We start from the raw sequence: 14271 nt of genomic DNA, 5'->3' as shown, positions 1-14271 counted from the left end.
TGCAAACACAATATTTTTTCGTGAAGTAGCAATTCTTTTTTGTATAGTTTTTATTGGTTTGTTCGAGATTTAACTTAAAAAATCCCTTTAGTGTCAGTACTGTTTATACATTTATGCATTTAACAACTGAAATTGAATGTCTAGATAGTTTCAAACCAGATGCATCCTTTACAGAGGAATCATGAAATATAAGTATGAGCTTTCCCTAAGTATGTACAAGAAATGTAACAGTTGCTACAGTTGATAGAGAAAAGAGATACAAGAGGCAATTCCTTCAACACATAAACTGGGTCTTCTGTTGTAGCTGTCAAAGACTGTTCCAGTCCTAACCACACAGTATTTGCCATGGCTGGCTTACTATTACAGTCCTTCTTAAACTCTGGAATAGCATTTGACAACCAGTCTGGGCTATTTCATGATACAATGCTGATTTTTCTTTAATTCTTTTGGTAAAGGAAATCGTTATATTTGACTAACAAATTAAGCACTGAAATTTATTTCAAAGATATGACAGTGATTTCTTTGTACCATTCATAGAATTGCACAGTAGTATTAATTGACTTCATATATGTTGCTGTATATTTTCTGTTCCCCTTTCCCTAGTCAGTGTTCCTATTGACTAACGTTCTCATATCTGTGCAATGGTAAATTCAGATGAGAGACCAACCCATAAATGATTACTGCACTTATGTCCTTCAATAAAACACTTTGATGGATTTTCATTTCCATACACATGCAGATGCACACAGACACACACACACAGTATACATATATATCTTGGAATAAAAGCTTGTAATCAGTGGTTACCATGCATGGAAATAATTTCCCATAAGAAAGCAAGCCATCTGTTCTCATTACTGAGTTACCTTTCAACACGTTTACCATCTCTGTTACTAAAACCATACAGAGACAGTATTGATTGTTTCCATACTGTTTTGTCATATTCTGTTTCGCTTTTTAGTTTCAGTAATAATCATTTCTGAGGTGACATAACCCTGTTTATATACTTGCTTCCTTACAATGAGACTGATCTCTTTCATAAAATGTTTTATATCATAGGTAACACTATACTGTTGCTTCCTTTTACTTTTGACGACTGACACTCTTTTCCACCAGACTGAATTGGTGGATGCTTCAGGGATTATTCAAATGTTGGGCACTATCAGTAAGGATGCTTTCTTTCTCATGCCACTATCCTGTTACAAAGCATACATTAAATTATTGCCATATAATGCAACTATCAACCACAACTATCAGTTATATCATTAATACACCATAAGAAATATACCTAATCCCTGTTCAGCACAGTTAACATTAGAATAATTGTTCTGGATTAGTTCCTTTTGCTTCATTACTCATACTGCTAATGCCTTTTGCCATAGTGGTTAAAAAAAAAATAACGGCAGTATTTTTTTTATTAGTCATTCATTAAGAAAAATGTGGTTGAATATATGTCTCATGGTTTTATAGGCATTTGACTCCTCTGCACAAGGAGGACGAATCCAGGACATCTGTCAGATATTATACCACAGAAACACTCTGCAAAAATTTATTGGAAACTAGCAGATTTCACACAGAGTAGCTCTTTGTGTGTCAGTGATTAATACAGTTCAGGGAAAGAGTAGTGATGAAACAAATTCTTATAGTAACACAGACCTGTCTGTTGGGTTCTAGGTACTACTGTGAAATTGGACTATAGACTCCAATTGCTACTGGTCTTAGACTCTTAATCATGTCCATGTTATGAAAAGAAAAGATGTTAATGTGTTCATATGGAGATCAACATCATTATGCTCATATTGGACAAACTGACTCGCTCCTATTATTGCATCCAAAGAAGGAGTGGTATACTTCTCATGTTTCAGTACATGAAGAACAGAAGCCATGACAATAAACTAATCATTTGGAATCCCTAAAGTGAAATAACATTGCTAAACATTTGTGAAACTACACAATTTGAGAATAATTTGTCTTTAGTTGTTTGTATGATAGTTATAGCAACTACTGAGAAAACACTTTTGTCTTTGTTGTGTAGTGAGAGTTCTGAAAGTTCTGCAGTATAAGCATTGTTTTTCTTCTGCAGATGTTATTTATTCAATCAGATGCTTGAAACATCTTCACATAATTTTTTAATTAGTTTAGTTGCTGTTGCTGTGATTTCTACATCAGCACATTTTTCCTTCAGGCTTACTATATGTTATTGGAGAAAGACTGAAGCATTTTTTAATATTACCTCTATTTTTTTCTACCTGCTAAGTCAGTGATTGCAATTGTATTATTGAGCTGTTCTTGAACTTTATTCTTGGAGTGCTATCCTAAATACCATCGGAAAGTGCTCGGATCTTCCTTGTTTTTTTTAATTAAACGTGGTATGAATTTTTTTGTTCCTCAGAAGTATACTCAAATTATTTTATATATTTATTCCTCTTGGCTTGGCTCCTTTTGTAACTGCCACATTTTAGCTGAAATTTTATCAATCAGCATTGAAGCTATGTGAAAGTATTTTCTGAATCCTGAAATTAATCTGGCATAATTTGTGCCATGCTTATAGATTATATATATATATATTTGGGGGGGAGTCAACCCTGTCCACTCTGATTTTAATTTTTATTTCTGATACTGCAAAAATGTTGTATATTCATGAAAAATAAGCTAAATGACAATTAACTCCACTAATTTTTTCACATGGCTTCCTAACCACAAGTAAATGTGTTCAACAGAAAAAAAAATAACTTATGTACATAGTTTGAACTATTTTAATATTTATGTATTTATGTATAATATTTATGTATATAGAACATAATTTATGTTCTATCACTTCCGCATTGTACCCTGTGGCTTCAGTTAATTAATTAATGCCATCATTCCACCCCACCTCATATTACTGTGATTTTTTTTGTACGGATTCTTGTGACAAATCTGGACATCAATGTTTGGCATTATATAGAAGTGAAATGTTCATACTATCCGAATGATTTTTAATGGTTTTTTTTCTGACTTTGAAATACAGCTATCAAATTATGAGCTAAACTGAAACGATAACTCAATGCTTAATAAGTGGAATACACAAAATACTTGACAGATTAAACTAGAAGCATTCAGGTAGTTTAGTAGATTGTGGATTTGCCTTGTGCTTTCCCCCTTTTAAAAAATATACTGTATATCTACTGAAAAGTAAAGAGCCTCCAAAGAATTTCAAACCAATCATTATCTTGTTTTGTACTTCTGTTATTTTTTGGTTCATGTTGCTGGTAGTTAAAAAGGATTTTCCTGTACATTCTAAAGTTGATGGAGTATTTGTATGTATGTATGTGTACAGACATACATTTTGCAGTCATTTAAGCCCTTAAATATAGAATCAATTTGTTGATATAGTGGTGTAGTGGGTAAGGCATTGACTACAAATCAAGAGTTCTAATCCTGCCTTAGGCACAAAAGCCAGCTGGCTAATCTTGGACCAATCACTCACTCTTTCATCCTTAGGAAGGAGGCAGTGGAAAACAACTTTTGAAAAACCTTCCAAGGAAACTACATGGACTTGCTCAGACAATCAGTAGGAGTCAAAAACTGATTCAAAGTCACATGCACACAAATACAATTCCTTTGAATTGGTGTGAGAATGAGATACATGTAGTCCTCAACTTACAACAGTTCATTTCGTGATCATTCAGAGTGACAACACTGAAAAACATGACTTATGATCAGTTTTCACAATTATGAGCATTTGTAGCATCCCTATAGTCAAGTGATCAAAATTCAGACGCTTGGCAATTGACTCATATTTATGAAGGTTGCCATATCCTGGGGTAATGTGATCCCGTTTTGCAACCTTCTGACAAGCACAGTCAATTGAGAAGCTATACTCATTTAACAACCATGTTACTAATTAACAACTACAGTGATTCACTTAATAACTGTGGCAAAAAGGTCATAAAATGGGGCAAACTCAAATTAACAAAATGTTTCACTTAACAGAAATTTTGGGGTCAGTAGTACAATAGATTTGTATGAGACAGCATAAGCCAAAATGGTCAGTTTGTGGCTGCAGTTGCACATCTCTCCTACAAATTGATGATGCAGACTTGCTCACTTTATTGGATTGGGTTAATCCTTATGAGAACAGAGTTAGGGTCATAATTTCTCCAATCAGATTGTGAACTTCTTCCAGATTGAAGGGAAAGTTTTTAAAAAGTGTTCTTATAATTTAATCTTTGTATGTAAATCTAATTGTAAAATTAAAAACTGCAAATCTTTTAAATAGTAAATCTAACCTTCAGAAAATCATTTATTATCAATTAATTGTGAGATCAGTTAGCACTGGGCCCAATTAGAATGTAGGGACAAGGATTCATCATTTCAAATACCTTGTAAGTATCAGAATTAACTAGTTAGAATCCAGAATAGCTGGATAAACAATTGTCAATTGGATCTATTAATCTCATATTTTCTAACATTGGAACTCCCAGAATCAACTGCTATTTTACACAGCTATTTACCAACCATTTTGATTCATACATGAATCCTAGCAAAGACAGAAGTTTTGGGGGAAAAAACCTTGACAGTTATGGTGAAATTCTCCAAATGGATGATCTCCAAATGGACTTTAATCCAGATTCTATTTATTTATTTATTTATTTGTTGGTTGATTTCAACATTTGTATAGCTGTCCATCTTAAACCAACTCTGAGTGGCTTCCAACCAATAAAACAATACAGGTAGTCCTGGACTTAAAACAGTTCATTTAGTGGCACTGAAAAAAGTGACTTATGACCATTTTTCACAGTTATGCTTGGCAATTGACTCATATTTATGATGGTTCCAGCGTCCCAGGGTATGTGATCACCTTTTGCAATCTTCTGACAAATAACGTCAATGGAGAAGCCAGATTGACTTAACAATGGTGGCAAGAAAAGTTGTAAAATGGGACAAAATTCACTTAACTGTCTCACTTAGCAACATAAATTTTGGGCTTAATTGTTGTAAGTTGAGGACTACCTCAGTTAACAAAACTGAAAACAGAAAAAACTGATGCCCCAGCCATACATCCCTGATACATCCACATTCTTGACCTTGCCCTATGCCAAGTCCAGGCTTTAAATACTCTCCCAAAAGGATAGAAAAATAAGGGCCTGTTGGATCTTAGTGGGAAGGGTGTTTGATCGGGCAAGGGGCTACAATGGGAAATATTTACCTTCCTTCCCCAGCACTTAGCCCAATGTCATTGCCATTTCTTGTCTTTGGAACCTTAACTTCCATTAAATAACCTTCTCTAAAATAGATAGTAATATGTCACAAACTGCATTAAATATCTGGTATGTACAACTATCAAATTCAGTCCACTTGTGTGCAGAGTGCTTGAATCAACTCTTGAATTCAAACACTTTCAAAACTTTTGAAAACGGCATATGTACTCAGAACCACTGTTCTATATTCAAAATGGGTGCATCAAATTTAAGCGGGTTTAATTCCAAGTGTTTTGTGCATCTTGACAGTCCATATATTAGTTTTACAGACTTAATGACAGTATTTTAAGGTTTTTTTATTGCCTTGTTGTATTATATTTATTTGATATGTAACAATTTGGCTTTCTTCATAAATGAAAAGTTCCGATTGGGTGGGAGAATCAGTAAAATGGGGTAGCCTTTGAAACGAAGCCAGTTCTTAATTTGTATGAGAAGTGGAAGTCACTCTGTTCTAAATAAGCCAGTTACTATATATTTGATCAGTCTTTCTTTGCTTTTACTCATTGCAGACGTAAACCTAATGTGCATATATGGTATAATGATTGAGTTTTATTCTTAAATAAAACTACATGCAAACAGGTATTCCTTGACTTACAATGGCAATTGGGACCGCAGAGATTGCTGTCAGTAAGTGATGCGGTCATAAAGCACAGCTGCCATGATTAGTGCAGTCTCGGTTGCCAAACACAGGGGGACTGGTGTGTGTGTGGTGGAGGACTTGCAACCTTCCCTGCTGGCTTCCCCATTGCCTTTCTGAGGAAGCCAACAGGGAAGGTTGCAAATGGTGATCAAGCAGTGGGATGTTGATGGCCAGAAATCTAAGGATCAGTTGTTAACCACCATTTGTTCAACTCTATTGTAACTTCAAACAGTCACTGAACAAATGGTCACAGGATAAGTATTATGTTACCTATTGATAGTCATTTACAAGCTCAAGCATAAAGTGTCTATTAACAGTAAGATAACCATACTAAAATTTTCACTAAACAAATGTCCACAATCTGATTGGTGCTTAATAATCTTAACTGCTAGATATTTTTCTGTTTGACTACCGTTAGGTTGCCAATACTTCTCAAAGCATGTATTCAAGCATCATTTTTTAGAGTGTATAATTTTGGTGTTTCCAAAAATACAAAGATTTATTGAAGTTAAAAAGGGATTTTATTTTCCAGGATTGTATACAACCAGTTAGTAATAGTATATTTGTTATATTTTAGGCTAAGTAACAAGATGGCCAAAGGAACCGATCATGAGATGAGGAATCTTTCATCTCCAGCCTCACAGTCCCTCAATGATGAAAGTAAGTGGTATGTCAATGGTTTTCCCTTGGTTTTATCTAATAGAGCTTTTATATACATAGTGTGATATACAGTAGTTTATATAAAAATATTTATGTAACTTGTTTAAGAAACCTCATATAAGTTAAATATTGAGTGGAGAAGAAAAATAATTCAAGCTACAGTGATTAAACAACTGACTAATCATATAGATAAATTTATTTGAGAATTAGTTCTCATTTACTGTGTAAAGGTTAGGGTTTTTTGTTTCTGCATTTATTTATAGTTGATTTATACATCCCCACATCTAAAAAATAGTGGTTCTGGGCAATAATCACAGGATTAAAGCCAGTACAACAAAAGGAATCCAAAGGCAGTCGGAATCCAGCCATAGTCACGTGAAAAAGCTGCAATGATGAGCTTATCCAACCTACAGGTCCTAACATCCAGGTTTTCAAGGATTTACAAAACACCAATAGAGTTGGGTATTACCACTATAATCTCATGTTTCTTTCTAGAATATATTACCCCATAGTATTTAATTTTCAAAACTACAGTTTAAGCAAATAGGTAAGCTCACTGACTGTTTCTGAACCATAAAATTAACAAAAAACAGCATGTGGATATCAGCAATTTAATACTAAAATATGACTTCATTCCCCATTCCATATTTAGTATTTTTATTTGGTACCTACTTGTATCTAAGAATAGTGCCATATGTTTTCTCATCCTGTGAGATAGGTGAACAATTGTGTTCTACTATATTTAATTTTAGTTGCTCCTAATACCTAATTAGGCAGGACAAATAAAGGAATCATGTTGATTTTAGAGTGAACTGCTATAGAAATGAATACATTAAAATCAGTGAACATAATTCATTTTCTAAAAAGAAAGAGCAAACAGAACTTAAGAGTCTTAGCAAAGATGAATTCATCCATCAAATTACTGTCCTAAAGTCACTTTGTATTCCAGATATATTTAGTTCAGTATTATATTTACATTATACATTATATTTATATTTATTATATTATAATGCATGTATTTACAGCATACCGAATTCTTATTCACTAACCAACTTTACAGTTGTACCAAAGTAATAAATGTACAGAAATATTAAAGATAGAGAGATTTTTGCCTTTGTCTTTTAAACAGTATACTTTAGTTCTTTCAGAATAGCTGAAATGAAAGAGGTTTGTGAATTATTTTGAATTTATTTTCTTGGCTGATGGAGTAAAATTGAAAGTACACTTCATTTTCAAGATAATAAAGTTGCTATTTCAATATTCAGAAACTCTAAGGTATTAGTATACTTACTGATATGCTTAATCTTGTGATAGCTACTTTTCTTTTCTCATGCCATCAAATGATTTTATATATTACTCCTGTTTTATGCACAGGTAGTATTTCCTTCTCCATAATGCTACTTAACTCCTTGGCTTTGGGGTACATAAAGTATCCTCATTTATTTCTAAATTTGATTCCTGCAAATCCTTCTTAATTTTGAATGATTTTGCTACTTTTTTTATTTGGTTTTGGGTCACTCATTTATTTTAAATGATCAAATTTACTCTGACCAAATTTACTTTTTTTATTCAATTGTGTCTGATTCTCTGAGACTGCCTGGACAAGTCCTTACTGTTCTTGGCAAGGTTTTTCAGAAGTGGCTTGCCATTGCTTCCTTCCTAGAACTGAGAGAAAGTGACTATCCCAAGGCCACTCAATTGGCTTCAGGGCCAAGGTGGACTAGAATTCATGGTCCTTTAGTTTTTAGTCTGATGCCTTCACCACTACACCGAATTGTATATATAAGTGCAAATAATATTTGTTATTCCATTTTAAGTGTGTTTTCTCTGGTTTATTTCTTCAGTTTATTCTGTAACAAAATAGCAGGCTTTAATTTTTTAAAAATTTCCCTCACATCTTTTTTGCACTGTTCGACCCAAAGGCACTGTGAAAATGGATAAAAATTAACCAGGGTTATGTTCTCTTCTCATGCAGTTTGGCATTGTTCTTCAGAAATAAATTATTTTCCTGTCTTAGCAACCAGGCTAAATGTTTAAAACAAATATAAAGCAAGATAATAAAGGAAGGTGTAATCTTCTCCCTAAGTGGAAGAAAACTGCCACCTGCAACAGCTTAGTTACATTTAACAATTGAACACAGTAGGGATGTTAAATATGTAGCACAAACTCTTAATATTTTACCATTTAAAATTAACATTTCCTTATTTCTGTATGAATACCCTATAAAAGTATAGCTTTGATGCATCATATTAAAAGTAAGATAATGTTTTTCTTGTAGAATATTGATTCTGTGGTAATTTGAAACTCAATAAATGTGGATGGTTCCATTGCCAAGAAAGCAGTTAAGGGTCACATTTTCAGAAATATTAACTTTGCCTACAAAGAAATAGGAACACTTTTAAAACAGATGGCTGCTTATACACATTGACATTTTCCTTAAACATTATTCTTTTAAATAACGAGTATCACCCAATTTGCAATCAGTTCCAGTTCCAAAATGACTAGCAATAAATGTAGATCTGTTTGTTCTATTTTTTTTTAATTTGAGGCTTCTGCACTGACTAGAGATTTAATTTCATGCGCTAAATTTATGGTTTTAAGTTTACAGTAAGTTGTTTCTATCTATAATCTCTTCAGGAGTTAATTATGTTATCATCAAACATAACTGTAGCAAATGAAATGAAGAACCTTCAAGTAGAAGGTAAATTATAAGGATATGTTTGTTACCAAAATTATTCAGTGACAATCATTCTGTAGAATGAAAATATCCTCCTGTATAGTGTTAAAATGTCAATATATAACATTTTTATAACTCTTTCAGCTGTTTTTTTCTCTCCCACCTCTCCTCACTCTGGAAATAATGATTTTCCCATAAATATGGGCAACATTCAGTCATAGCTAATAGTTGTCGTCCATTTGGCCAGGTTTGAGTATTCTTAGCGATATATATTTAAACAAAAACTGCTCTCTCCATTAAAACATCATGGAGAACATTATGCATACATCATTTTTTATGCATAATGCAATTCTGAGGGCTTACTGTTTCATTTACATCTGGAGGACAGTGATATTACACTAAGTGATGTCAGTGTAAGACAATTTAAAGCAGCATTTAACCTTCCTAAGATAAAGTACATAGTTTTTTTTTTAATACACTCCCGTATACAAGACCACAGGTAGTCCTTGCTTAATGACTGTTACTTAGTAATCATTCAAAGTTAAGGCAGACCACCTAAAAGCTACTTATGACATGGTTCCAGAGTTATGATGGCTGCACACACCCCTGTAGTCCCATCGCATTTTAGGTGCTTGGCAGCTAGCTCACCTTTATGGATGGTTGCAGCATTCCATGATCATGTGACTATGATTTATGACATTTTTTGCCAGTTTCCAGCCTTTTTTGCCTGGTTTGCAATGAAAAAAATATTTGTATTTAATAACCACAGTGTTTAATAACCACCATATTTACCTGACCATGGTGTTTTAACAGCTGGAGCAAAAAGGTCATAAAATCAGGTTGCTGTGGATGCTTTGACTTAATGATGGAAATTCTGGGTTTATTTATTTATTTATTTATTTATGAGACTTATATACCGCTTTAAGTGCAAGCACTCTCTAAGCGGTGTACACCAGTAAGCAATGTATATATATATTTACATTGCCCCCAACAATCTGGGTCCTCATTTTACCTACCCCGGAAGGATGGAAGGCTGAGTCAACCTTGAGCCGGTGAGATTTGAACCGCTGACCTGCTGAACACAGTCAGCTAAAGTGGCCTGCAGTACTGTACTCTAACTGCTGCGCCACCTATAGTCCTAAATTAAGGACTATCTGTATATTCTTTACAGAAAAAAAGACTTTTTTGAAATAAGGAAGGAGGAGCTCACCCCTTATTTGTTTGTATTAGGATGTAATCTGATGTCTACAACTATTTGGGACTACTACATATATAATTTTAGTATGTAGTCTGGAGTCTAAACTATCCTAGATCCCCCAAAATCTAGTTTAATTGTTGTATCACCCTATCTGACAGGAATTCTGGCTAACTTGAAAATCTGCACATTTTACTACTATGTCTTTTGGATCTCTTCATTTATTTTGGTCATGTATGTATATTACTGTTTTTAAAGTTCTAATCCATTATTGTTACTTAACGCATTTTATAATACACAAAAATTTTATAATACACAAAAGCCACTACCTCCCCATTCCCAAAAGCAAGGCTCCATTTTTAGGTAGCCAGAAGGTCCTAAATATTTTTTTTTTTTTACAAAAAAACCCCATGCCATTTGAATAAAAACATCCACAATTAGGGTAGTAACAGTCTGTCTAACATTGCTTTTGATTTCAGGTACCATAGGAAGTGAGGAACCCAGCAAATGCTTGCTTGGAGTCTCCGAGAGTGAAGTTGATTCAGCAACATCACTTGCCTTAGAAATGAAATATGCATTGGATCCCAATCGGCAAATCAAGAAAAGAAACAAAGCCCTACAGGTGAGATTCAAAGACATCTGTGAGGCCCAGAATGAGCAAAGGGACAAACAGCTCTCTTTGTTACAGCAGACTGACCAAAAGGAAGCAAAACCCATCTCTTACAGAGCAACTTACCGAAAATACATGACAGTGCCTGCCCGAAGATCAATCCCGAATGTTACTAAAAGTACAGGAGTTCAGACTTCGCCTGAACTTAAAAAGTGTTACCAGACCTTCCCTTTGGACCGGAAAAAGGGAAATATAATCAAAAGCATAGCTTCAGTGGACACTTTTCCAAGTCAAAACAACGGATTCCTAATTGATGTTAAAGAGAAAGACAGCAAAATCTCAGGAGAGGCTATTCAGTGTAGCAAGAAAGTCACTGGATTTGTGACAGCTGAATTTATTTCACATACTAATGAACGCATGAATACAATAGAACCACCTTCCAAGGACAACTGTTTGGAGACATGTATAAGCACTGATTTGCACAGCTGTAGTAAAGAACCTCTTTCTCTACAGGACTTTGCAGCTTCAGTTTTAGAAGAGGCTGATTATCAGCTGCATGACAAAGCAAAACACCACACTGGGCCATTGAGGTATGAGGAAGCTAATCCAGCCAGCCAAGGAAAAGTGTTCAAGACAGAAGTAGCTTCTGTCTACTTGCCTGCATCTGGTTCACACACCTCACTGGCTGACCAGCAACACTTTGCAGCACCAGGGAATGACTGGTCCCTGGATCCAGCCAACAAGGAGGACAGAAAAAGAACTCTGCATCTTAATGGTCTGCAGTCACAAGCTGTAAGTACAGCTCAGGCCTATTCCACACCGGCACAGTGCCAGTCTACCCTATGTAACGAACAGACCCTTCAGGTAAATGTTTCACCTATGGAAGGAAAACAGCCTTGTCAGACAGCAGTTACTATGAGTGAAGGATGTCAACAAATTGTGCCTCACACTGAAGTGGTAGATTTGAAAGCACAGCTACAGATGATGGAGAATCTGATCAGCTCAAGTCAGGAAACCATAAAGGTCTTGTTGGGTGTTATTCAGGAGTTGGAAAAGGGAGAAGCTCATAGAGAAGGGTAAGTTGTTTTTACATATATATATATATATATATATATATATATATATATATATATATATATATATATATTATTTGTACCATATATATATATGGTACAAATAAAATACGAACACCAGGAGAGTATAAATATAAAAATATACTTTACTAAAAGCTGCCAAGCTTTTGTTTGGAAACTCCAAACATCATCAGGGCTAAGGAGCCAGTAAACAATGATGACTTAAATGGGTTTTGCCGGCATCTGCACCTGGCTCATGGACCGCGTCACCGGTCCCGGCCGGTTAAAGGGGTGGTGGAGGAGATGAATGTTAGTAATGAGATAGTGGAAGGAATGATCCGGAAGAACCATAGAAGGAAGCGCAAGGAGAGTAATAAAGAAACATCTGGAACACTAATTAACCGGCCGGGACCGGTGACGCGGTCCATGAGCCGGGTGCAGATGCCGGCAAAACCCATTTAAGTCATCATTGTTTACTGGCTCCTTAGCCCTGATGATGTTTGGAGTTTCCAAACGAAAGCTTGGCAGCTTTTAGTAAAGTATATTTTTATATTTATACTCTCCTGGTGTTCGTATTTTATTTGTACCATATATACTGTTGAGTCAGTAATAATTATCATTAAAGTAATCAAATGAGATTCTTGTGTGTGTGTGTGTATATATATATAATTATCATTACTTTAATGATAATTATTACTGACTCAGCAGTACCTGAAAATTATAATTTAGCATCTAACTTCACAGTTAGATTAATGCATTAATGCTTTATATGACCTTTCTATTTTAGTGCATCTCTAATGATCTCACAGTATGTGTGCTTTAATACAAAGGTACTTTTAAAAAACATGCTTCTAGTAACAACTGCTTTCAAATAATATTAAAATAAATATATATTGCTTACATATATTTGCCATAAAACAAAAGGGTCATGTTAAAACTAATAATATCTGTTATATGATTATCCAAGAACTCTTTCATTAATTATTTAAAACCAGAATAGACTAGGAGGCAACAAAAAACATTGTTCAGAAAGCTGAAATTGCCCAAAAGAGAAAAGCATTAGTTCATAAAAATGAAGTGCAGAATATATTATTCTGCGTTCTATAATTTTTTTGAAAGTATTGCTCACAACATTCTTAACAAGCACAGCTATTTACTCAGAGTTATGTTTTTATTTGATGATTGCAATTTCTGTTCCTTTGCATCTCACACTCTTTTTTGCCTTCTAAAAAATATAATGCCTATATTTGCTAGTCAATTCAGTGGCTGTATTTTAACAAATGCAACTTTCTATCTCCAACTTCCTGTTTTGTGTAGTTCATGCTTCCTCTGCTCCAGTAAACTTTCCCTCTTTGATTCATTTCATCATACCAAAATTACTAAGATATGTTTTTTTTTCATTTTTGGCTTAAGAAGGTGCTTTCACTCCAAACAAGCTACTGATTAGTACATGTTAAAGATAACAATAATTATAAACATGGCAATTGTTCTGTGTAATAACATTTGCTTAGCCAAAATGATTTACAGCACTTATTTAAATTTAAAACTATATCTATGTCCCAGGGACAGGCTATACATTTCAAGTACAGCAGAATTGATTCCAGTTGTTTCTAGATTTAACTGATCATTTATTTTGTGCATGCTCTTTTACATCTAATAGTGTAAGTCAACCCTTTAACTATGTGTATTGAAACTCTTTAAGCTTTTCATATTTGTATTTCCATTATATAATGGCATTATTGTTTTGTTGCCTCAGAAAGGCTGAATGTGTAAGGAAATACAAGTATGGTACTGAAGAAGTCCTGTGGTTTGTGTCTATCAAAGCAACAATTCTTAATGTTGACCTACTAGCAGAGATCCTATGGCTGATTATAGGATTTAGATTGATTTCATGATTGAAATTACCATGCAAAGTTAAAGATTTTTGGCATATTTTTTTCAGTAGTCAGGAAACTACAGAGGCAATAGTATAACCCAGTTATATGGCATATATAAATAAGGATTTACAGCTTCCTGTAGTATTCCTTCCTTTCTATTCCTGATGGAAAATAAACAACAAAGTCTTAAAACTAAGCTGGGAAGGACCAAGATTCAGAATGCACAGTTTAACATATAAAATGTAGCCTAACGAGACTTATTCTCTGATTAGTAGTTTCTGCTTCCTCCTAAAGAT

The 14271-nt window shown here is 34.2% G+C and overlaps 2 protein-coding genes across 6 annotated transcripts in view; one reads left to right on the top strand and one right to left on the bottom strand.

The window, feature by feature from the left end:
* The window catches only part of DOCK1 (dedicator of cytokinesis 1), a 450137-nt gene that overhangs the window by 219823 nt on the left and 216043 nt on the right, over positions 1-14271 (bottom strand). The gene's annotated exons all lie outside the window — the stretch shown is intronic.
* The window catches only part of INSYN2A (inhibitory synaptic factor 2A), a 57799-nt gene that overhangs the window by 7967 nt on the left and 35561 nt on the right, over positions 1-14271 (top strand). For all 3 annotated transcript variants that reach the window (XM_039345403.1, XM_039345238.1, XM_039345316.1), the window contains exons 2-3: positions 6461-6543; positions 10895-12101. In XM_039345403.1, the coding sequence (XP_039201337.1) occupies positions 6474-6543; positions 10895-12101 (1277 nt within the window). In that variant the 5' untranslated portion in view covers positions 6461-6473. The remainder of the gene's footprint in view (positions 1-6460; positions 6544-10894; positions 12102-14271) is intronic.

The sequence above is a fragment of the Crotalus tigris genome, unplaced genomic scaffold (assembly GCF_016545835.1).
Source record: "Crotalus tigris isolate CLP2741 ecotype Arizona unplaced genomic scaffold, ASM1654583v1 scf7180000017536.10889498, whole genome shotgun sequence".
In the NCBI taxonomy this organism is placed as follows: Eukaryota; Metazoa; Chordata; class Lepidosauria; order Squamata; family Viperidae; genus Crotalus; species Crotalus tigris.
The sequence above is the reverse complement of the archived record's forward strand: the minus strand, read 5'-3'. Positions and strand labels throughout refer to the sequence as shown.